The sequence below is a fragment of the Anguilla rostrata genome, chromosome 4, assembly GCF_018555375.3.
Source record: "Anguilla rostrata isolate EN2019 chromosome 4, ASM1855537v3, whole genome shotgun sequence".
NCBI classification, from domain to species: Eukaryota; Metazoa; Chordata; class Actinopteri; order Anguilliformes; family Anguillidae; genus Anguilla; species Anguilla rostrata.
In genome coordinates, this window is record NC_057936.1 from 54,004,210 (window position 1) to 54,029,493 (window position 25,284).

At 38.2% G+C, this 25,284-nt stretch overlaps 1 protein-coding gene across 2 annotated transcripts in view; it reads left to right on the forward strand.

The window, feature by feature from the left end:
• The first annotated feature begins 9,360 nt into the window (after positions 1-9,360).
• The window catches only part of LOC135253647 (aryl hydrocarbon receptor repressor-like), a 67,454-nt gene continuing 51,530 nt past the window's right edge, over positions 9,361-25,284 (forward strand). Inside the window, exons 1-3 of one of the 2 annotated variants that reach the window (XM_064333214.1) lie at positions 9,361-9,643; positions 10,123-10,219; positions 13,148-13,332. In XM_064333214.1, the coding sequence (XP_064189284.1) occupies positions 10,158-10,219; positions 13,148-13,332 (247 nt within the window). In that variant the 5' untranslated portion in view covers positions 9,361-9,643; positions 10,123-10,157. The remainder of the gene's footprint in view (positions 9,644-10,122; positions 10,220-13,147; positions 13,333-25,284) is intronic. The other variant, XM_064333215.1, reaches the window with a different exon arrangement.

Consider the following 25,284-nt stretch of genomic DNA (forward strand, 5'->3'; position numbering starts at 1 on the left):
ATAACAGCACATTAAAGAGAGTACATAAAGACAGCAGAACATGCAGAATTACCAAGTGCACTTGTACATTCATCAGTCGGAGCTCTAAAATTCTATGCCTAAAGCTGCTACAAAGATTTTTAATGCTTGTAAATCCTCGTACCACTCCTGCAGAGTGTTCGTGCATCCAAATTCAGGTGCTGGACTCCCTCCAGATGTGTGCTATTCCAGATAAGTGCAGAAGGTCCATCCGCTAAAACATAACATTGTTTTTACTTTATTTGCTTGGCAGACACCTTTAATTGAGGACAAGTTCTATAAAATAGCACACATTTTCAAGTTATCCATGTATACAGCTCAATATACACCAAAGAATGTCAGACTAGATTCCTTGCTGAAATGGCACTGGCCCCCTTTGTATTGAACCTTTCATTGCCCAGTTCCATAACCACAGTACTGCTTTACTGTAGACATTAAACTTTAAAAGTTTATTTTGGACCGTGTTGAGCATGATTAAAATGTTAATTAGGCATATATGTTTCTTATTTTCAAGGGTGATCAGCAGGGTAATACTTTTTGTTTACATTGTGTCTCCACTAGGTGGAGGGCTTTAACCTGTGTAATGCTCGTTTACAATGCTTGGCCTATACTGGAGCAGTGATGCTATACACCATTAAACTTTGTTTACGTCTTTGCATGGTATGCCAACTAAGACATTAGTTAGTGAAACAACGGCTAACACCCACATCTGGCTATCATGCACATGCACAAGCATTAATGATACATTTAATTATTGTATATTATGTGATATGCATTATGGTTATTGTGAAAGGACTTGATGTTGTGACTGTGATCTTGACCAGATTGTGAATTATAAAAGAGGGTGTTTAAACATCACAGAGATCATACGGTTGCTCAAATGGCACCTGACAAAACTTTCAGTAGGTTTTCCAGCATGTTGCTTTCAGCCTGTCACTGACAATCCCAGCATTAGAAATCCTTGCTCGTGAGGCCCCCAAATCAGACGGACTTAGCAGCTCTGTTGCTTGTATACTTTGGCCAATTGGGCAGTGTTTCTGGTTACGGAGGCTGGCATTGCAAGGTATTTCAAAGATCCATAAGTTCTGTGGAGGGTCTGGACTGTCCCAGGCTCACTCAAATCTCTAACACACACATACACACACACACACACAGGTTGTGTGACTTCATCTTTCAGTCCACCTGACCAGTTTAGTTCCAGGTATAAGCCGACTAAGCAATTTTACACATTGCCACCAAAAGCTGCTTGGCAGAGACATAGTTTCCAATCTTTTTAACCATTCTTGTTGCGTGTTAAACATATTTTGCCAAACGTTTGTTCAATCTAGGTTCCCATTCAAATGCCTCAAACTTGTATTAGAGTTTAAATGAAATGGATTCTAGGACTCACATTAACATGCAGACAGAGAACTGACTTTTTATTGAAACTTCCAAACAATAGTACTACATTGGATAATATAAACTTTGACAGGTATGGGTGTGACAAGACAGCTGTATTAGGGCCATTCATTATATATATACATTACATCTAAAAATATTTAAATTTGTTCTTACCTGCATCAATTTAGGAATTAGACACAGTTTGTGTTTGTCTTAAGCATGCTTACAGATTGATTAGAGCATGAAAGCTTACTGAAACTTATTTCCTTTCAGTGGTGCAGTACATACCACTGTCTCGTGAGAGGAAGAAGGTTTTTGGTTTGAATCCCAGCGAGGGACATTCTGTGTGGATTTTTCTCTCAGTGTCCACGTGCTTTTCCTCCAAGTAGTTCGGTTTCCTCCCATAGTCCAAAGACACGCAGGTTAGGTTCATTTTAGAGTCTGAACTGTGCATAGGTATGAATGAGTGAGTGAAGTGTATGTGTGTGTGTCCTGTGATGATTGCCGACCTGTCTAGGGTGTATTCCTGCCTCTCGTCCACTGCATGCTGGGATTGGCTCCAGCTTGAGACCCTCACCAGGAATAAGTGGGTTAGATAATTGATGGATGGATGAACTGGTCAAGTTCTGGGAAAAGGCAGCCATGCCTTTAATAATGCGTAAGGAACTGGTCTTGTAGCCTAAAAGTCACAGGTTTGATTCCCAGGTAGGACACTGCCATTGTACCCTTGATCAAGGTACTTAACCTGCACTGCTTCAGTATATATCCAGCTGTATAAATGGATGCAATATAAATGCTATGCAAGAAGTCGCTCTGGATAAGAGCATCTGTAATATGCCTGTAATGCAATGTAATGTTTAACATGAGTATGTCGGTTTTATATTAAATGTTGAAAAACGGAGTTGGAAAATTTGAGTTATGCGAAATTCTTCAATTTCCGAGATGCTTCAGCTCTAGCATCTATTGTATTTGGAATGCAAAATCATTTTAGATAGGAGGTCCACCCTAACAGCCAAGATACATTTGGAATATATTAGGTTATACTTGACATGTGCAATGCAAATGTGTTAGTCTTACCCTTTGTTATTGTAACTGCAGTGAAAGGAAAAATACCATATGATAACTATTTTGTGAAAATTCTGGCTCTGCAAAGGTTTTTGTTTTTTTATTAAACAGGGTCCCTATGATTCTTGACTGGATTTATCCCTAGGAGAACAGATAAGTTACCACAGGACTCAATTTGTTCCAGAAATGATGACAGAGGTCCCTGCTCATGTGTTTCCATGAGAAAGCTCTCTTTAGGGTCTGCTGAGCCCTAGGGATGAAATTAGTTAAAAAATAACAATAATTATTTTATTCTGAAATTAAACTTCTGACTGTAACAGTAAGCCAGTTTCACACTGAACATATTAGCTGCAGCATTGCACACCTGGTCTGGCATTAACATGAACATCCTATGAACATGTAGGTTGCCTACAGTCAGGTAAAATATGAAAATTAATTTCAGATATGACATGTGACTTTCAAAATAGACATTCATCTAAAAATCCCAGCTCTGGCCACAACCATTTCAGCTGCCCAGAAATTAGAAACACCAAGACCAAAAACTTCCCTGAAGTTTATTTAGGGGATGAGCATTCATCTTTTTTGTTTTTGATTGTTTTATCCTGGCACATTTGTAAAGCCTCACCAGTCAGGGCCAGGAAAGGAAAAGAGACAGATGAGGTACGTTCCAAGATGCACCCTGAAAAGCGTAACTTATCTCAGGCAAGAAATTCTTATCCAGTGCAGACAGTATGTTTGGTGTTAGGCCTACATTGAACAGTTAAGTTTCTCTGGCAATGAAGAGGATTCTTCATATTCTGCTCACCTCCAATTTCTCCGTTGCACTCATTCCCTTATGTTTCACCCCATCATCCATCACATATCTTTGTGTTATAGTGCGAAACTTTACTGCTATATTCAACATTTCAAATCATGCATATTGTGCAATGCAAGCCCTGTTCAGCTGGAGATACAAGATTGAGCAGTGAAGACCACATGTCCAAATCCATTTCGGAAATCCAATGCAGGTAAAAGAGCCTGATATATATATATAACCGTGCACGGAGGATATATTCATAATTGTGATCCACTGAGCTTGAAGCCAATGTGTCTGGAAAGGCAAATGCAGGCATCTCTTTTAGCCAGCCCTGTCAGGCACAGCGTGCAGAGCCTTGACCAGCATGCGTAATGCTGCCCAGCATGCCAGTTTACACGGTGCTGCTCAGCTCATCTGCACACTGCAGAGCCATGTCGAAGCAGTCGTTCCTGGGTTTAAAATCTTCTCTGCTGTCACCCGGCCACTGGCTCTGCGCCCCACTGAGGTTAAAGCCCCACAGCCACTAAGGATAAAGCTCTAAAGCTTTCAGCAACCGCAGTGCTTTCCTTAGGCTGTATGCCCTTGCCTGCTTGATGATAACGTAAAAGTGAAATCATGTTTAGGGTCCAGCAGCGTAGGCCTTAAGATCTCATTCAGATCAATGTGGCCAGCCAGCAAGAGAAGCAATTAAAACGACTGGTGAAAGAGACAAAAAAAAGCTAATAAAAACAAAACCAAAAAACAGCAAAACACGTCATTACCCATAAATACCATTATTTTATTTAAGAACATCAAGATTATTCAGTATATTTGATCTGAGTTTTTTTTCTCAAAGGACCTCATCTGTTTCAGGATGGATACAACTGAGTGGAAATAAGGATGAATGCAATGAGCATCATGGTTTGGGGCAGCATTGTTTGAATGATTTATTGTTTTTATGTGTTGAGAGCAGTTCATGTCTAATGAAACTGCAGGAACAAAAGCCTAGCCTAATGTGCTTTTAATGTATTCTATGGCTCCCTGATTCAGAATTTAAGACTGAGCTTTGACCCCCTGGGACCCTCCATTTAACTCAATGACCTTAATTCCACTGACTTTCCCCTGACTTTGCTGCTTTCTGCACGTGAGAATTATCATATGGGGTTTTATGTGCACCCTCCTTTTCCAGTGCACACATTAGCACTGCACTCCTCATCACTAGAAAACATTCAAAGGACACCTAGGACTGTTCCTTAAAAAAACTGCAAATGCACGAAAAAATAGGAAAATGAAATTATTTACACACACACACACACCTACAGACACACCCATATATGCATAGGGGAGAGTGGGGAAATCTTTCATATTTGACTCAATTCTGAAAATATTACTACAGATAGATTTAGATAGATTTAATACAAACAGCCTACATCCCTTGGTTATGAGTACACACCACAATTAAATTTATGGGACATACCATTAACTATCAATCTGGCCGAAGGTACTGAGAGTGAAATGGTACATTTAACCTCGAGAATGGAGTAAAAACTAAGGTGGCGCAGGGTACACCTTACTGTCTTGATAGCTTTAAGGCATCTAAGGCAAGCTAACGCAAAGTAAGGAAATTCAATACAATTCCATGTTGTATGGTACAAACGGTTTTTTTTTTGTTTTTTTTTTTACATTTATATGTTTTTGCGGCCTACCTATATTGGCAAAAATCTATCACAAGACTGTACATTATTCTCCGGTTCCTGTCTAATGTCTGTTCGATCCAAACAGCTGTATCAGTCGATGTCACGTGTCACCACGTTGCCTAAAGTTAAAGTTGAGTTAAATAAATGTAATACGATCCAGTCCAGAGTTGAACAAATCCAATCAATTGTTTAATTAATAGTCCACTGACCACAGGCTAACAGCCCTGTTCGGTTTAACCCTGCAGTGGTACCTTAAACTTCAGCAGATAGGATGCTACTGTACACATCAGAATTAATTCTGCTGCTGCTGTAAGCAGTTGCATCATCAGTGAAGAGACAAGTGAGCCAGTATCTGTAGGAGCCTAACATTCTCAAACCAAAACACCCCCACTGCCATGTTTCATAATGTCCCAAACATTATGGAGCTGGATGTATATATGTATAAAGTTATAAAGTTATGTATGTTTTATGTTTTAAACTATGCACGGTTAAAAATATATTTACAAATAAATAATTTACCTGAAGCCACAGCTTTACTACAGCAACTACTGTATTCAGGATTGCAACACAAATTCAACTGACTGATATTCATTCAAATTTATTATTAAGCCTTCTGGTCTGCTTACAATACCAAAAATGACTAAGTAAATACTCAGCAACACATAAACGAATACTGTTTGGGGAAACTCCATTGTTACAATAACCAATTGATTAGACTTGACTGCCCAGTTAAAAATGGGGTTGTATACAATAGTCTGATGTCAGTGTACTAGACCATGCACTAATGGCTATCCAGGTTGCGTGCGAATACACGCTTCTCCTACAACTCTGAGAGCTTACTGATGCTTAAGTCAAAGCTCATCTTAAAGAGACTATGGCGAGGGCTCCTTTAGGATTTACACTGACACAAAACCCTGCTTTGAGAGAAAAGGCTGGCTGTATTTAGGGGCCTTTGACACCACCTGTCATAACATTGACACATTAGCCCAGACTAATGCATGGCATAGCGTAGCGGTATTGATTTTCATTTTTGTGAGTTAATGACATGCAAAGTGTTATGCTCCGTTTGTGTTCTATGGAGATACAGAGAGAGCAACGCTCCTGCATGACCACAACATGTAAATTACATTTATAAGTAATGGTACAAACTAAGTAAGTAGATGACTTAATATCAAATGCAGTTGATACAATTAATATTGCAATAAGCATACTTTAAGCATGCCCTGCTCTTTGCGTCCTTAAATCTTACTGTGCCCTGCAGGCCCTTGTGCTTACTGCCTGTTTTGTTCATTGTTATGAATCATTCTGCATTGTTTCAAGAAAATAAAATGCCAGATTATGTAGGGCTGCATTACAACAACTGTGTCATATGGGACCCAGGGTCTTTTGACAAATATATGAAAAATAAAAGAATGGCTAGAATGCCTGCTCTTCTGATGTCTTTTGTACTGTTATTATTTTTATCCCAAATTCATCATGTGAAATGTCTTAGAAATGGGCATTTTAAACTCGAGCTGGAATGCATGGGATTGTCAGCATCAACATATACTGCTTGAACACAATATGAGTGTACTACATATGTATTACATAAGTGCAATCATTGTATCAATATTCATTGCAAAGATGGACTCACTTTGTCAGCACATGTCTGTTAATCAGTTAGATATAAAGCTCCCAGACCCCCAAAAGACTATTATCTCCATTGCTAGTAGTATTTTTTTAAGTATGGTTAACATTTGGTGAAGAATGCTGGAGTCATATTTTTTTAATGTGAACTGCATAACTAAATTAGTAAAATAAATCTTTTTTTTAACAGATTCAAAATTGCAGCTAGGGGGTGTCAGTGTAGTAACACAAAATGCATATGTAGAGGAAATCGCAAAGATCTCACAGCACTTTCACCACAACTGTGCCCCATCCTCCAGCCAATATCTGCCATGATTTAAATTGTTAGATGAGTATCATGTTCAAGATCTCTATGCATATCTTTTTTTAATGACAGCACTAGCTGCTCATCCTCAGAGCTATAAAAAATGTAGAAGGGAATTCTACAGCCAACTCAACCATGGTCTACGTTGCTCGGTCGTGAGGATCAACAGCACAGCCATTCAAACTCAACTTCTCTGCTGTCAAAACATCTTGTGTGACTTCATACTGCAATCACACTCATCTTTTATGTCTACCGTCTGGTTCAATTCACTGCACAGAAACCAATCAACATTTTAAATTAATTATTGTGATATTCAGAATTTAAATGCACTACCATGTACAGGCTATTGATATTATTAACGTCTGCGATAATGCTCCACTGAGTCTTCCTATATGTAAGCTAGAAGAATGCAGTGTGACATTTGAGCAAAGAAAAGTATCTTTATGAAGGAGTTTGTGTCAAATATAAAACCATGCACATGGAAAGAAATTAAATCCCATATTGTACCAATATTTTGTGGACAATAACAATTGGGTCTGTAAATTATGAAAATACATCATGAACAATTTGTTCTATCTTTACATAAATAAGATGTATTGGGCATTCAGCATTATGTAAGAAAGATAATTCAATGAACAGACTGTTAGTTTTGGAACATTGAAAAAACATCAACAAAGCCACACAGTCATGAAGAATAATCACAAAGGCCTGGCCTTCATTCAAAATAATTTAATAACATTTGGGTACCATTGTTTCAGGCAAGGTGCTCTGAATCAGAATATCAGAATATGTTTGAATATGAATGAATGTTCTTTAAAATTAAGATGCAGTATGAATCATACTGTGTACAAATTATATTTCTTATGGTTTATATGCAGCTAACATCTTTTCCAGTCCACAAGGATTTCAATACAATTCTGATCCTTCACAATATGCTTGCATATGAATATAACTAAAATTATTAAAAGGATGCTCAATATGTCTTAACAGCGATCATGTTTTTTCAAAATAAAATGATGCAATGCAGACTTCAAAATTCTGTTTTATTTGTGTTGATATGGCAACTGCAAGTCACATGGAGTTGACCAAATTAATATGTTCATGTAGCCTCGATTACATTGACGGTGCTAGACATTCAAGTTGTAAATCTGTATGACATGTATTTACTACTTTGTTTAAAAGTGTATCAGTGTGGGTTTCAGTATTAATTCAACTCCTACAGAGCACATGTGTCCAGTAGGGACGTTCACAACGTTGAATGTGATTCAATATGAGGTCATATGTTTTTCTGAACATTGGAATGTATACAAGACGAATTTCAATTATTTTTCTCGCTATTATTTTATTTATTTATTTGACATCGACTGCTATTTACTGAATTGCCACTAGTCTGCCCCAGAATTAGCTATAAAGCTACATTTCTCAGTTATCCCTAAACTGGTAACACAGAAGTTTAAATTATTTAACAGAAGCCAATAAGCAAAAAATACAGACTGACAAATGTTTCGGGTTCCCTTTGAGCGATTCATATAAATATACAGAACAACAGATTATATTTGCTAACGCAAGGATGAGACCTTTTAGAAGTCATAAACAAGCTATAGTTGGGTACTTGCTAAAAAATAAAAATAAGGCCAAATTTTGATCGGGGCAATCTTTTAAAGATATGAACGGAGTGTATGTTAATACAAAATGACAAAGCGATTTAAATTATTTAAATACAATGTACTGTATAATGAACTCAGCGACCCCTTAACGCTACCGCTTTGACGCTGCGAGTGGTTTACAGGACGTCTTTACCACCCCCGTTATCTATTTGCCTTAAGATGTTAAACTGTGTTAGTAAATACAAACGTCACAACGCAATATTAGTTCGGCTACTTTGTGAATATTAGAAATAGTCACTACATTAATGTATTTTCAATTTTAACTAGTTATGGTATCTGACCGCAGGGTATTGTGACCGCTAACTGAACTCCACCAGCACACTCTACATTGACGTGGTGCACTGAGTCACCGTGTCCTAAAATGACGCTTTAATTTCCTTTTCGTCTTCAATTTGGCGTCGTTTGTACCTCTTCCGAACACTCCAGTTTAATTGTCATAAGCCCCATATAAGTGTTACTTAACGCTTCATTGAGAAGGAATATCCAAATACGTACAATTGCTTATTTTATCTTCACACGCACCACTGAGACATTTCGTCGATATATCCCTATAGTCTTTAGTTAACGTTGTTTTCCAAATCCCGCTTCTTCCATAAACGCAGTTGGAGGCTGTTTCGACGCCAAAGCATTTTTTTCGGATCTGCAAAGATCCTATCCATTTCGGACGAGGAGTAAAGCAGCCAAAAGTAAGCGGAGGCTCTCTGTGAATATCTGCCTCGCAGGAGATTTGTAGTGGATTGCATTGCGTGTGATCCCTCCCCTTCTCTGGTACTATGTCCTGAAAGCTGAAATGTGTGTGCGTGCGCTCGCGGTCGAGTCTGTTTGTGAGGCTCAGTATTGCGTGCGAAGAGCTCGACTTGTCATTCAGAGGAATCCGCCACCTGAAACACGAGGAAGTGAAGGCGACTCAATTGGGTATAAAACATCAACCACATCTGCCTCTAGCATTGCAAACTGATAAAAACATCAGTTTAGAACTCCGGCAGACGTTTGTTTAAATCGCCCAAGGAATGTGTCCAGTTTAAAAGTATAAAGAGCTACAACATTTCAATTAATTCGAATGACACTGTATTAACATTATACTGGATTTTTAAAATAGCAGAGCTACAGGGTAAGTGTTTAAATTACTTTTATGTTTCCATGTATGATACTTTGAGAGCTGACATATAGAGGGGGGCTCGATAAGTTATTCATTTAATGGGAATATATATTTTTTAAATAGAGCTATCATGCATGCGACTCATGCCTAATAGCCTACTCATTATGCTTTTTTTTATTTTATGCGATTGGTCATACAGTGTAAAACAACAAGATTACTTGTGAAAGACGTGCATTTTTTTTTTTTTTTTTTACTATTTTCTTAATTAATCAATCTGCATGTTTTCTGTTGTATGATCTGGATATTCACGCTGGGTAATGATTTTGGGTAACTGATGAGCTTTTGTGTTTTGCTCTATTTTACGACTTGATTGATTAGGTTAATATTGTCCAGGAGCTACTTCCTTTTCATTAAAAAGTGAAATATTTAATCGTTTAAATTAACATATTAAGTTGATTTTACTTGCTTTTTATTGTACTTTTTTGTTTCAGCGCACCTGTTACCTTCTCACTCGCAGTCTAAGATCATGATTCCACCGGGGGACTGCATGTATGCTGGCCGGAAAAGACGGAAGCCCATTCAGAAACAGTTACGTATCCCGATATTCCGTGCGTTTTTGACGGATGAATTCGGAGTTTATTAAAAGTAGCTAAACACTCTTTGCTTGTGTGCACTACGTTAGTTGGTGAAACTTTCAGAAGTTCATTAAATACTTGAAGAGCATTAAAAGGAACTGAAAACACTGCAGATTATGCGAAAATGCGGCAGAAGTGTCATATAAATACAGTGTATTTCACATTCAAAAAGTGCTTGGTGGAGTATCGTTGCAATGTGCAATGGGAAATTAAGTCCACCTCATCACAATCAACCCGAGTTTCCTTTTTTAAAACGTGGGAAACGTTATTTATTTATTTAGCCAACATTGGGGGCCAAGTATGTTAGGGCCTAATGCCCTCCATAAATAAGGCATACATGAACACGTGTTTCCCTATGTTTTAAAACATGTGAAATGTGATTTAAATTCATATAACACAAATTTAAATAATTATCTATTGCATGTTGAAGAAATTATATATTTAATGCTTATCTGTGATTGACTTGTAATGGTGTTGCATGCTGAATGGCTCAATATGTTCTATATAATGCGTACTATATAATATGTGATCAATTTTTCTGCACGTCAATATTTATTTATTTATTTATTTATTTATCTATTTATACATTTTTTAGATAAGGCCAAATATGCATTACAGGTACATGCTAGTTCAATTTTATATTCCATTTCCTATATTTGTTTTAAAAATGACTAACTTCCTTGAGGGAGTAAATGAATTATTCAAATTCAAGCCGGTAACCTTGGGCACTGACTATACTACTGTAACAGTTTAAAATTTTCATCTTGCCTTTTGAACTTGGAATTGCGATGAAAAAAAGTTTAGGATGGGTGTGACATTAATGGTTACGATTAAACACCAGTAGATTGCTACTTTGGTTTAATACCTGAAAACTGCTCTTTTGATTGCACTATATGTTATTTTTAATCAGTTAGTACCTTACACCTCAGCGTGTTATCTGTTACCTCTCAGTTATTATTGACTCTTTCTGTTTTTTCCTGGGATAAAGATTTAAAGCAGCTGAAATGTATAAATTAATTTCTTTGTTATATGTTGGTGTTTATTAATTCGCTATTAGGTAATCAAATTATGTTTGCTCTTTGTTCTGAATGAGAAATGATATATCTGCATTATATGAACATTCAATGCACATTACTGTAACACCACTGATACTGTATTGCTTACTTTAAAGCAGTGAATGGAGTAAGCCACACTGTTTAGTTATTGCATGTTAATTATTTAAATTTGGAAGGTCTGTGCTCTTATTTTAATTTGAATCAACTTGTTTTGTAATCGTGTCAATAATACTTGTCCTGAAACTATGTGGCCAGTCCTTTTGATTGTAGAAATTTCGTTTTAAATATTTTTATCATTATAGTTTTCACTGTGTGTGGCATGAATAGATTAGTGGATGCACACACTAATTATATATATATATATATATATATATAAGACAGCTGTTATCACAATCTGAAAACAACTACTTACTATATTGATTCGTTTTAACTCAAGTACAACATGTTTGCTCTTGGTGTGGGTAATTGAAAAACTAGTCTAACAAATCATTTAAGGTATTAGCAGCATAACATGATCCTTTTGGTGTAGGTCAACTGCAGTTTTTATTGCGAAGGTGCTAACTTTTGTCCATGGGAGTCCAAGGCCTACAGAATGGAAAAGGGCATATGTGTTGTATGTATCAATGTTTATATTGTATGTCTGGTGGAAGTTGGCAAAGCGTCACTCTCACATGAATAAATAAAAAAATTAATGGGAATGGAATATTGTTCAGGACAGTGGGCAACTGAGCCATTGAATGGAACTCATACTTGAAGCTTATTTAAAGACAAGCTTTGCGTGCACTGTTGATTTGCAGACAGAAATCAGACTCCCGCGGGCATCGTTGCCTCATTGAAACTACAGGAAATCCAGCTGGCCTTTCTGCTCCTGTTGCAGAAAAAAGGTACAACATGCAGAGAAGGAAGTTTTGATGAAACACCTGTTTCATTCAGGGGTGACCTGTTGAGAAGCAATGACCACTGGCACTTCGCCAGGTCAGTCAGCAACAGCAGTGTAGAGCTGGGCTGTATGATACTGGGCTGGGAGTTCAGTTTCAGTATAGCCTGACACCATTAAAGTACATCTGCTGTTTAAGTACAACCTCTCTACGAATGACCTCTCTTTTTCCATAAGGATCCATGGTCCAGTGCCTGAAGTGCTGAAATTCTGAAAGCACCAATATTTTGCTGCTTTGATGTTTATTAAATGGAACCTTAGGGCGTTATCTTGGCCCACGGAGTTCCATTTCTTGCCCTGTCAATGACGGCATGAAATAAACAGTTTAGCTAAAGTAAAGCAGAAATCAAGTGAAAATGTCTTATAAGCTGGTTTCCTGCTTTTTCGACATAAAGTGAAATGGAATGTGAATGATAAGTTATTCAATCTACGAGTGTTTTGTTAGCTTTTGGATCTGGAGACTTCAAATGGCTCACATTAGTTTAAAGTAACACGGTGTAGATGTCTGTGTAACTTCCAGTAATATTTTGTTCAGCATTACAGCTGCTAATTACAGCCAACAGAGATATGGTTCATGCAGAGTTTTGATGCTTATGCCCACTGTAAGCAGTGCTATTATTGGAATTTTGGAGAGGATGTGACTCTTTGTGCTGAATCACTGATCTGCTGTTTGAACTGAAGGTAAAACACTTTTTACTTTGAGGTAGATGAGCGTTTGACTGTGTTCCACTAATATGACAAAGCCAATAACAAAAGTCTAGGTGGGCTGCTTCGTTTCTTTTACCAGACAATGCCAACCTTCCTTTATCAGGCTATTTCAAAGCCTATTTTGGCACAGACAGTCGCAGTTCCTCTTCAGACAGTCTCTGAGCCCTCTGTGCTGCTTCAGCAGGAAACCGACAGCGGTGAGTGAGAAGTCCAACCCGTCAAAGCGGCACCGGGATCGGCTGAACGCGGAGCTGGATCGCCTGGCCAGCCTCCTGCCATTCTCGCCAGACATCATCTCCAAGCTGGATAAACTGTCTGTGCTGCGGCTGAGCGTCAGCTACCTCAGGGTCAAGAGCTTTTTCCAAGGTAAGCTTTCATCCCAACGTACCTGCATGACATACCTGTGTGGGCCAGCTCTCCTCCCAAAGCCTGGCTTTGGTCCACACTGAATACACAAAGCCACAGGGATACCTGCATAGCAACGGCAAATAACTGACAGATCTCACTGATTACTACAGAACCTAATCTGCTATTAATTTGCAATTGGTTTTAAAATGCTGTGGGTGTATTTGGATTTGATCTGTCTAATTTGTGTTCAAATTGAAATGAGAAGCTCTCAGGTTTAGGTGTTCGGTGGGTTGGTGTGGATATTGCTCCTGTGTGTGAAGTACCTGGTGTATGAGGAGCGTTTGTTACTCATCAGAGATTACTTCAATGTACAGTAGACATGTAAGTGTATTCTGTAATCCTGAATGTGGAAGAGGCAAATGGCTGAAAGGTCCGGAATGAATTTGAAGAGAATGTGCATCTGTGGACAGAGTCAACTGTGTACGTGCATTGTCATTGCGCCCAAATGATACAGTCATTTGCCTGGTGCCCTCCAACACAAATTCAGTGTGCATATTTGTCTGTTTTAATATGAATATCTTTGTGCCACCCTGCTGGTAATTATCTGGTCTTTGATACAATTTCTAATATGAAAGTAGTGGTGCCCCCCTCTGCAAAGAAATCAAAGAATTTTCAAGAAAAAATAAGTAATATGATACCAAATATTTACTTCCTCTGAGTAATTCAGTTAGTCTGTATCTATATTTGTGGTTGTGTTATGGTTCTCGGGTGATATTCCTGCAGATGTCCAGGTGTGGCATTTCTTCTCAAATCCCCCTAAGCATAATCACTCCGTTCCTCACAACTGTGATGACACACGGAATTAGTTTCTTGCGTTTTCTGTTATTGATATAGGACAGCAGTGCCCCTCACCAGATACATTTTTTTTTCTTTTCAAGTTATGTTCATGTTATTACAAACTATAATTCATTAGTTTGATGTTGCATAACATTCCTTTAACTTGGTGCAAAGAAAGCTGTGATCATTTAATAGCATAGCATAATCCTACTCTTTTCACCCTTTTGAGAAACACTGTTGGCTGTTATGCTACTGTTAAGTTGGCTTTACAATAGAACAATCATTTACATTTATTCATTTTTATACCTCACATTGTACTCTTTTGGCAAATAATGGCATGACAACAGAATCTCAGATCCCACCAATAAGTGTTATTCAGTGATGAAGTATCCTATGCAGGGTAACCATTCAAGCGAAACAAAAACAAAAACAAAAAAAACTGTAAGGTTCGCTTCCCTCCCTATGGGCTTTTAAGAGAAGAGGAAGGGTTCTCTAGTTTTTTCAACCTCTCCCCAGTAGATCAACACTTAGTTCCCTTTAAAACAAATTATTTCCTTAAATGCTTTCTGACAGGATAACTGGCACATAGACTTTAATTCAGCTGACCCTAATGTAGTTCTGAACAACAGCGTCCTCATTTAGAATTCCACACTGTAATGTGGGATTCCCCGAGAGGCTCATGATGTGTGCTGTTAGCCTCTACATTTGCATGAGGCTGTCATAAATATTTGTTTTAAGTATCCAACTGAAACTTTAGTCCTTGCTTATTTTCATTCATACCAGTAAAATTAATGAATGTAAATCGCATTTAAAAGACTGCTTTTAAAGTAGAATTTGTCAAAATACCTTTTTTCTTTGGACTCCTGTCAAAAACCAGAAATTGTTCGTTTGCATGTACAGTAGGACCTCAACAAATGATGTTATGATTTTCAGTCAGCTATAATGCAGCAGATATAACTCCATCATTTTCATCTTATCATTAGAGCAGATATCTGTATATTCTCCAGGAGGAAAATTACACATCCTTCCGTGTGAATGGAGCACACTTTCATTTCCTTTGAATTTTCTCAATTTTGTCGCCTATTTTGAGAGTTCATTTTAAAGCACTGAACTCTTTTTTTTCCTGGCTAACCCACAATTGACTAATTTACAGAGTCCAGTGTACACATTTTGCTCTGGAAGTTACATTGTTTCAGATGGGGCTGTATAATCCACCCTGAAATACTTTAGGCTGACAAGATACTATTTTCTCTTCTAAATCATTACTTTTTCCCTCTGGCAGTCTCAGGTGTATTCATGTAATATGAAAACAGACCAATGTATTCCAGTGGCATCAATCATCTGTGCATTTAATGTGTCTCTATTTTTTTGCTAATCTTGATGTTATTCCCTGTCTGCTGCATCTTCAATTATTTATAGGGCACTTCAGAAAAAGATTTGAAAACATCACATAGCAACTCCGTGGTTCTGATGTCAAAACAAGCTTCTTCGCGACGAGGCTGGGCCCAAATCATAGTTGCATTGTTTAATTCTGTTCACCGTTTCCCCAATATTAACAAATGGCTTAATGGATGTGGGGCGAGTTTCGAGCTACGCAGGTGAGGGAGAATGGCCCAAGACTTAAAATGGAATCGACCTAACCGAGATGCCCGCTTGCACCAACTGGGCCGTAACGAGATTTGCATCCCCCTCCCTCTACCTCCCCACAGAGCCCAACAGACCCCCGCATACCTCTCCCTCTCGCGCTTCTCACACGGCACTGACAGAACACTTCCCAGGCCTCTCACCTCGCGCTTTGCCAGGTGTAGCTCTTAACAAGTCTCTTCCAGGAGGCTCACATGATATCCGCACACATGGCACACATATGAGGCCGGCGCAGGAGGGAAGGCCAGAGCGCTCATCTCTCAGGCCAGGTGATTATGGGGCTGTTAAAGGTATCGCAGTTACACTTTTAGGATGAAGCATGTGGGCTCAATTGTTAGGAGCAGCTGAATGACATTCAGGTCAATATTTTCTATATATTTTCAACATCTTTTTGCCTGAGCATTGCTGGACGAGAGGAAGTGGCATCAATCTTATTGCAGTCTGCAAAATGAAAATGGGGAAAAAGTCTGTTGTTTGTAATAATTATTGTTAAGATGGCCTTTTTCTTATATTCTTTAGGCTAAGGAAAGCATGTTATCTTAAAAGTTCAAATTATGTAATTATTTCAGAGCTTATAATGTGATTTGCTGTTTTTTTTTTAAATTATTATAATGGGTTTGCACCAAGGCATATGTTGTTATTAGCCATTATAAATCTGAGCTTCCTCATATATATTGTGAATTCTCCTCTGATAGTCGTTTTTCACTGATGTTACTGAACCAACTTTTGCTTATTGCATGCTCCTGGTGCACACAGCATGCTTCTGACAGGCCACTAGAGGGACAGTGTGAGAGGCCTCCATGGTAGTATGAGGAAGAAGAAAAAAGAGGAAATGTTGTGTCAGTCTCAGAGTTGCAATGGAAACATTGCGAGCAAAAACAGAAACACAAACAAATACTGCAGCAATGGCAGGAACCACGGCATGTGTTTGACCTTACATGTTGGACATTGTATTTCCTTCCTCTGTTTTTATTTAGGAGTGCAAAGAGTGGGTAACATGTAAACTTCTGTAATTCAGTGTAACTTGCACACCCGATGGTTGAGTGTTGAATCTGTTGGTCAGTTAAACATAATCGCATTGTGTGTCATGCCATACCTACTAATCTAAAGTAATCTGATTCAAACTTGAGTTCGGAAAGATGCAGAGAAGAGTCATGTTTAGATTTGTACCTAATACTGTGAAGTATATCCATAATTTTCAGTGGTGCACTGTCTTGAATTGTTGGAAGAGGGATAAAATTCAGGTAGTTCTCTACGATCCATAAGACTTAAAGAACAGGAAAAGATACACGTGAGAAGGTCTGCAGTGTCCCATGTATGATCATGACCCTCCATTTCATATTTTATTGAAGGCATTTCTATTACATGATATAAGTGTGTAACAGCCTTGGTCGTTCTGAACAGTTGATGGAGAATGTGATGGAAATACATGTCTGGTATTTCAACTCTGAATTTGTAAGCAGAGTTAACCCATTCATCAAATTCATTCTTGCCAGGCCGTTCCAGGGTTTCTGCGTTTTATCCAGTCACCTTGATGTGAGCAATAAAAAATGTCAGGACAAGATAATTTATGGGCAAAATGAGTTTATCATCTCCTTGTGGATTCAGATGAGTTTTTCATGAGGGATATTGCAGCGCCTCCAGTCTTATCCTCCGGAGATACTCAGCAGTCAGGTATTTGCATCTGCTATTATTCTCAAATGCTTAGTAAATGCTCTCTAAATGATGCCAGGTTTTGGTTATCAAACAATATGCAGCTCAGCACACTGGCCAGCCTAATAGGTTTTTTTTCTGTCAACTTTAAAAGCATTTGGAAGGGTTGTAAATATATCAAGAGGCAGATTAGCAGGCTCTTGGTCTGTGGAGAAGCTGGAACTTGGACCGGTTCTTTCATAAATAACCTCTAAACAAAGGGGTTCCTTTTCCTAGTGGCTGCTCATAGAAGTACAGTTCCGGCTCTTTTGTGAATTATGGCCTTTATTTTCCAAGCTCTGGACATATTCAGTACACATGTAATAATCCTGTCATGTTTACTGTCCTGTCACCACAGCTGCTTTAATTAGTCAGCTCTTTAAATATTTACTTCAGGGATTAAATACCATCTCTCCCTTTGTGTTTATGCTCTAGTTTGTTTCACCTCTGTTTCTCTCAGCTGCCAAGAGCAGGTTTTATTCAGGGGGAATTTCTGTTCCCCTCTGATCTGCACCAAATTCACCATTATCGACTTATTACCTTACTTTAACAACTATTTATGCTTATTTTCTAAGCACAAAGGGGATACATTTTATCAATCAGTAAAAATCATTAAAATCAATCAGGCCAGTAAATGTCTTCCTCGTTTTTTTGTACTTATTGTTGTAAGGAAGGAAAGTGCTCACACACAATTGTTACTCCTGAAACAAACTTGTTATTGCGTGAGAATGTTGTGTGGCAATGTTACAGGTTCCTCATTACATAATACTGACGCAATAAAAATGCATAGGTTTAGTCACTCTCAATGAGGAATAAGCTTGGGTTGTATAAAGTTGTGCTGGATTCTCAATATGTTCTAATAGATTTGGCTTCCATTTCACCACCCAGGCCAACTCCCCTCGCCATACCAACTTTAGAGCAATATTACATTAACATTAACAATACAAACTGAACTTTTCATAGCAAGTACTGAGGTTATTATTATTATTGTTGTCTTGTACTCTAGTGTAGAACACAAGTTCTGTCACTTGTGTTTAGCTGTGTTAATATAACTGGATAACATTTTTTTTTAAAACAATACATCATGATCATTTGTGTTTCTGTAATGTATTTTATTACTTAATTTAGCTTCGTTATGAAGGAAGATATGCTTGGATATGGTGTTAAATCCACCTTGAATCATGTGCGCTGTACTGTAGGAAAATAAGGGGTTACATAGCCACACCCAAACCTTAACGTCACAGTTGTTTCAGAGCACCTTACTGTCCATTGTGCTGTCTTTCCTCTTAGGAACTACCTATTTTTATTTTTTCTGCTATCCGATGGCAAGCAGCCATTTAAATATTAGGCACATGGATGAAATCAATAGCCTTCATTATGAGTATCAGATGTTTGAGCTCCACTTGGCCTTTCTCATAATGGACAGGTTTGCCTATCTGATCCTTGCATTTAATCCGTGTTAACTTGCTGCAAGCTTCTGGATGTTTCACGAGAGTAAGGGGCCTACATTTAGGATGGGAATGAATTTCACATTGTTATTTAAAACAATGTATGTGATGTTTCAGAAAGCCAACCCAGTTAGATCAAATATACACTGAACTAATGTCATTGGTATGATATCTCAGCCATTTTCACATGGTTTGCACTTGCTGGTGGTTAATGCCAATATAAGTTCTTCTATGCTCTTTCTGTAGATGCATCTCATGACTTTGCCATTTCTCAACACACTTCAACAGGCTGGTCTGCCAAAGCAACAGTAAAAAAAGATATAACTTACCCACCAAGACAAGACCTCTCAAAGTCTTTTAGGAGCCAGGAAACTTTCAAAGCAGTTCTGTCAATCACACTTTGAATGATTTAAGTGGAAAGTGGTTCTTTTGTACTGTGGACGTGAAGCACCATGAAGCACAAGTTCTGTGAAGGGTTCTTAAAAAATGAACAGTTTCATAGCACAGTCTTGCAGTTAAGACTAGTAACAACAAACCGTTTTGAATTCATGCAGCCTGTAATCAATTGCAAAATATATGAAACATATTGCATGGATATTTATTTTGTCATTTTGACAAACTTCATCAAACTTGTCTTGTCTTGTTTGTTCCCCTGAAGGCCTTTTCTTTTAAATGCTGGGCCCCTTTAACCTGCTTCCACTGCTATTCTTGCACTGATCTCTGGCCAGGGAGATGAGTTTACTGACTAGTTTGAATGCTGTTGTGTAAATGAGGGTTATTTTGACTGCATCTGTCACCATCTCTCCCTGGCTCGCCCCCACACGCTGCTCTCCACACTGCTGACTGCTGGGTTTCTCCTTACCAACGCCCTCCGTCCTTATCGCTGCAGAGCCAAAGATGGGAAAAGGTCCCTGTGTTGGACTACAAAGTCCCCACTCCTTGAAAAACTACAAAGTCCCAACTCCTCTGATTTGAACTGGACAGGTTTGTCCACCAACTCAATCTAACAGTTTGTCAATTGCGTGGCTGGTCTTTACCTCCTCTGTTGTTTCAAAGAGAGACCAGTGCTCTGCTGGAAGATTTCTGCAGAATTATGACCTTATCCAGTGAGGTAATATTAATTTAACTCTGAAATGTTCTCTCTGCAATTTTAAAGCCATCGTGCTGCAGGGATGACAGCGTGTTCTTTCCGCAAAAATTATGTCTTTGATTTTATTTCCTGCGGAAGAGAGAGGAGGGCACAGGAATTCCAGCTGAAGTTAAAGTTAGGTTAAATTGACCACTGCAAACAGCAGAGCCTCACATTTGTACTTGTTCAAAATGAATCCAAGCGCACGTGCATTTCCTCCCAGAATGTAATTTTTCAAACAAGCAGGTCATGCCCTTCCATAATAGGGACAGAAGGGAAGCACGTCTCACGAGAGGAACAGAACCAGGGGTGCACCTTTCCTTTTCATCACTGTGTGTTTAGTCTGACTTAAGTAGGGCACTGTAGGCCCCGCCCACTTCTGAGTCCATGGCTGTCAGTCATCTTTTTTTTCTTTTGGAACTGAGGAGAAATGATGAGAGATGTTACGAAAATAAACCCAACTTTGCAGCACCGTAACACAACCCTCTCAGCACGCGAGGGCCAAGTGTTCTCTGTCAAACTTCAAGCGCATTTTGTACATGTTTCCTAGAGTACATGATATTCCCAGACAACATGTCATTAATGAAAATATATCAAATTCAACCATGTTCCGTGATACATTATCACATTTCATGCTTATTAAGTTTCTTGTGTGCATTTTACTCAGACCTGCTGTAGCTGTTCTATGTAAAAACAATTGCTATGTGCTTCTTTTCTGCATGAACATTCATTATGACTTTCATATTTTATGGTCTTCACTGTGCATGTACATTATTCTAGTAATTTTAAGGTATTTTTAAACAGGGGGCTTTAAATCTTCGTCATGAAGATTATTTTAGATTATGCACTGTCATCTGAAAAGGAGACCTTGTGACATGAGTCAGGTGGAACAAAGGAAACTCGAGAGGAACTTAAAAAAGTGGGGTCTGTTGAGATTGTAATGTGAGAAAAAAGAATGTGTAGTTAGAAGTCAGACCATACAAATAACATTGACTGTGCATTATTTGCATAATCAATTACAGAATCAACCACAGTCTTGTCACCCCAATAATCTTGGAACCATAGAGCTACTTAATCTGCATAGGATTGTTTTTGCAATAACTATCCCTCTCCCTCTGTGGCACCTAGTGGTGACTGGGATTTCCGGAATGTGGGGTAGCCTTTTAAAGCGATGCCTACAGGTTCTAAACATAAATACGGCATCACAAACAGGTGGTACTGTGTGACAGTACAATGCGCTATTTAATTCAGAGTTCCTTCTGCTGTGCTGAATTGGCTCCTCGTCTGCCGTTGCCACTTGCTTTGCAGGGCTAGGCCACATTCTGGGATGAGGACCAGTTTTGCTCCATGGGAGAAGTGCATATCTTGTTGTGATCAAACCCATTGTCTGGGGTTGTGGGTCAAAGTGCTCCACAGTGAGGAAACAGGTTTGGGAAAAAAAGTGTCTGCTCTTGCTCTAAATATGGGCTTTGAATGGGGAAGAATAGATCGAGAGGAACTCGAGGTCTGTTCAGTTAACGTCAGTTGTACGTCAAGCAGAGAAGTCCAGTTTCATAACTCGCTGTGCTCTCACGCTACCGCGCACGCAGTGTGGTACAGTATACACTGTAACTTTGTATCTCGGCAACAGATTTTAGATGAAGCAGGATAACAGCTAAGTGCATTCTTACCACTTGAGCTCATTCTGTTGGTATGGGAACCTCTGGAGAGAAATAAGAATCCTTATTCTTGCAGAGAATTGTTCAGTTTCTTAGCACAATCTAGCCCCACCAGCCACCATTTACTCTACTGTAGTGTTTGAGTCTCAAAGGTCTGTTATAGCTTTTGTCGTTTAGGCTTGAGTATGCTAACATATATACAATATCCAGACAGCTGCATTATAATGAGTGATCCCCATATTCTATTGCAGTGATATTACATAACTGAATGCTCCAGAGAGGCGATAATTCTGAAAAACAACTTTTTCTCGGTATGATGGTAGATATACTGAATAAAAACAAATTTTCTAAGAGTAGGAAAATTCTTTATGCACGACACAGCATCGTTGTATCCTGTGTTTTCGGTTTTCCATTTATATTTTCATATAGAGCGAATAAAATAATTCACTTTTGATTAGTGTTTTGGAGTTCTTTCCTGGTTACGGAGTTTTCTATCTTTGTCCTTTCTGCAAGTAATTACGTCTTTTAAGCTGGATAAGAAATGCAGTTCCACAGCAAAGTGAAGATGGAGCAAGGTGACGTAATCCAGATGAAATCTGTGCAAAGCCGTGTCTGTCAAACAAAGTGCCACACAGAGAGATCTCGTATCATTTTGCACTTGATGCAGTCAGACAGCCCGTAACTTCTGTGCAGTTTTCAGTCGGCACACATCAGGAGATCAAGACAGGGAATACAGCAGAGACACTTTTGGAAAAAGGCGAAGTTTCAACCAAATATAAATGAAACAGTTCCGATTATTTATGCATTCATATTTCTTTACAGTCTATATTTTTGGTTTGTCCCCAGTGCTTTGTCTGCTTCTAGTTAGGTGTTTAAAGGCCAGCTAGTTTGTTCAAGTACTACAACATTATTGTATATATAAATATAAATGCTCACATTTCGTAACTGATCCAGTTTTCTGGTAACTTGTTTAAAAATGTAAAATAACATGCGGGCACAGAAATAGTCCCTTTCCCACCTTATGGCTGTTGTCATTTAGTAGTGTTTTCATGGAATTGTATTGTTTTGAATTGTATTGCACAGAACCTTTGCTATGTGTTGCAATGATATTTAAATTAGTTCTTTCAGAGGCACCATTAAGTTAATTCTCTTGACTCACCAAAATGCTCAAACCGCACCATTACCTTCTTGTGCGCTTGCTCATGTTGTTTGCACAATTTCACTCAGAATAAATAAATTCTTATAAAATAAATAAAATCAATTATTTTACTTTCGTATGTCATATGAATCCCTCAGCTTGCCCAATCTAATCTTCATCTAATACCACTGCTGTGGGGGAGAGGGATCTTATAACGTTGACTTGATTGCACTGGTCACGTTTTTGGAAAATATGTGTAACATCTTTGTCTTCCATATTGCAAATCCTCAGTTTAAAAAAATTAGCTCATCCGCATTTTACACAATTTAGAACATACATCCAGGTATTTAAAGGCCCTGAAGATCATTCTCTTTACAACTGTGATATATATTATCAGACAATATGTCACACATTGTTTTACTCTTTCGTGTGTGTCCCCTCAGTTTCTCTGTGTGACTGCACATTTTGCGTCTTTGAATCTCATAATGGTGCAGAATTGCAGTGAGCAATATGTTTCTCATACAGAGGCTGAATACTACATGGGATCTCTCAGCCATTTCCTTCTGAGGACTGTCTTTACAGCTGAACTCTTAATCCATGAAGGTACTGAAAACATTTTGGAACTGGCTTGGGGTGCAGAAGGCAGTCAATACACGGTGACATGCAGCAGATTAGAAGTAGATTTCCACTCAAGGCCTGCTGTGGCTCAAAGATTGTCATTGACACTAATGTAGACACAGATTGTTTCTCTGTTCTCTCTCAGATCTTGTCTGTTTTAGTCATGCAAATTGGAGTGTAACTGTTCTCTTGCTGATTTGGTTGTATGTACAATAATACAATTTTAAATAGGAAAGATGTGGCTTCATATGAGCTGTGTGAAGAACATAAATCTATGAAATTTGAGTTACCAAATTTATGATTTAAAAAGCAATAGTATTATTTGAAGTGTTGAGATGATGTACATGTGCATATATTTTTTCACTATTTAAATCAAATTTTGATTAAATCATTCACAATGATAAATTGTTATCAGATATTGTATTGTGTAACAGCATCATCCTAACTGATTTAAGCTATTTATTCTAAGGTCATTTCCATTCCATGGTATATAGTGCAAGTGGCAGAAATACGGACTTATTAAAGGTGTATGTTGGTAATGTTTTGCTCATTAGTGATTTATACTCCAGGCAAGAAATTTCTTTTCTTTTCAATGACCTCTCACGCGATAGATGGTGCATGTATTCGCTTGAATAGTCCCACTTGAAAAAGTCCATAGATCACAAAGGGCATAAGTAAATTACCCAAAGCCACATCTGGTCTAGACACAAAGTATTTCACTTTGACAAGGCCAAGCTGGGAGCACAGCATGTGTAAGTGTGGGACTGAATGTTTCTGGCTCATGTCAAAGTGAAAACCTTTGTTTCCCAAACACCATTGTAGGGCTCTGTCTGCAGTAATTACACTCAAGTAGGTTGCATTGTGGTTTGACCACAGAAACTACGGCTACCAGTTGCCCGGGCATTCACTAATTTCAAAATGTCTTATTGCTAACGGATTGACCCTGAAAAATCACTTGTATCGGTTGAAATTAAGAAAAGAATTCTCCTACAAACTTGTATCTGTACATATATTCAGTTATCAGTCAGAAAAGCTGTCACTATTAACAGTCTCGCTGTGATCTTCAGCACCCTCTGTAAAAGTGAAGTGGTTTTTCAAAACAAACAGCACTTTAGTGGAGTGTGCCAGATTTCTTCAAACAGTCTCCAGCTATGTCAACAAAAATGAGTATTCACTCACATATTTTTTTCACGCCTACATTCCCAGTGTTGAATTTTCAAATTTTGAATCTTTTATGAAAGCTTTCGACACATGAGGTGCAATTGCAAAGAACGAACAAGTTTTGAAAATCCAGTTCAAATGTGAGTCAGACACTTAACAGACACTCTACAGGCAAAAAGATAGCTTTTTATCCTGCAACAATTTATTTATTTTTTTTTTCCATAAGGCCACTAATAAGCCAGTATGCAGTACATTCATTTTGACCCACTACAGGGTTCCATATATTTTTTAATTAAACAACTGAAGATTGCTAAAGCTGTCTAAATGCTAGCTGTTTTGATTTCGGCATTAGACAATTTTTTCTTTCCTCATGAATTCTCAATATTCTGAGACAATTGTTCTTTTTTTTTATATCTGACCACAATGGCACTTTGTCCTTAAAAGTTATGAATTTAAACATTACATTTTATATTATTTAATGCTCTGTATGTAATTCTAAAAGATATTCATCATAGATGCTTTTGACATCAGTCAGTTCCTGGTCATTTTTCCCTTTTACGCCATTATTTATTGCCTCAGCCTCTGTCTTTGTCTTGTATTGAATTACGAAGTGGCTAGAAAACAATATTATAGTTTTATAGTTTT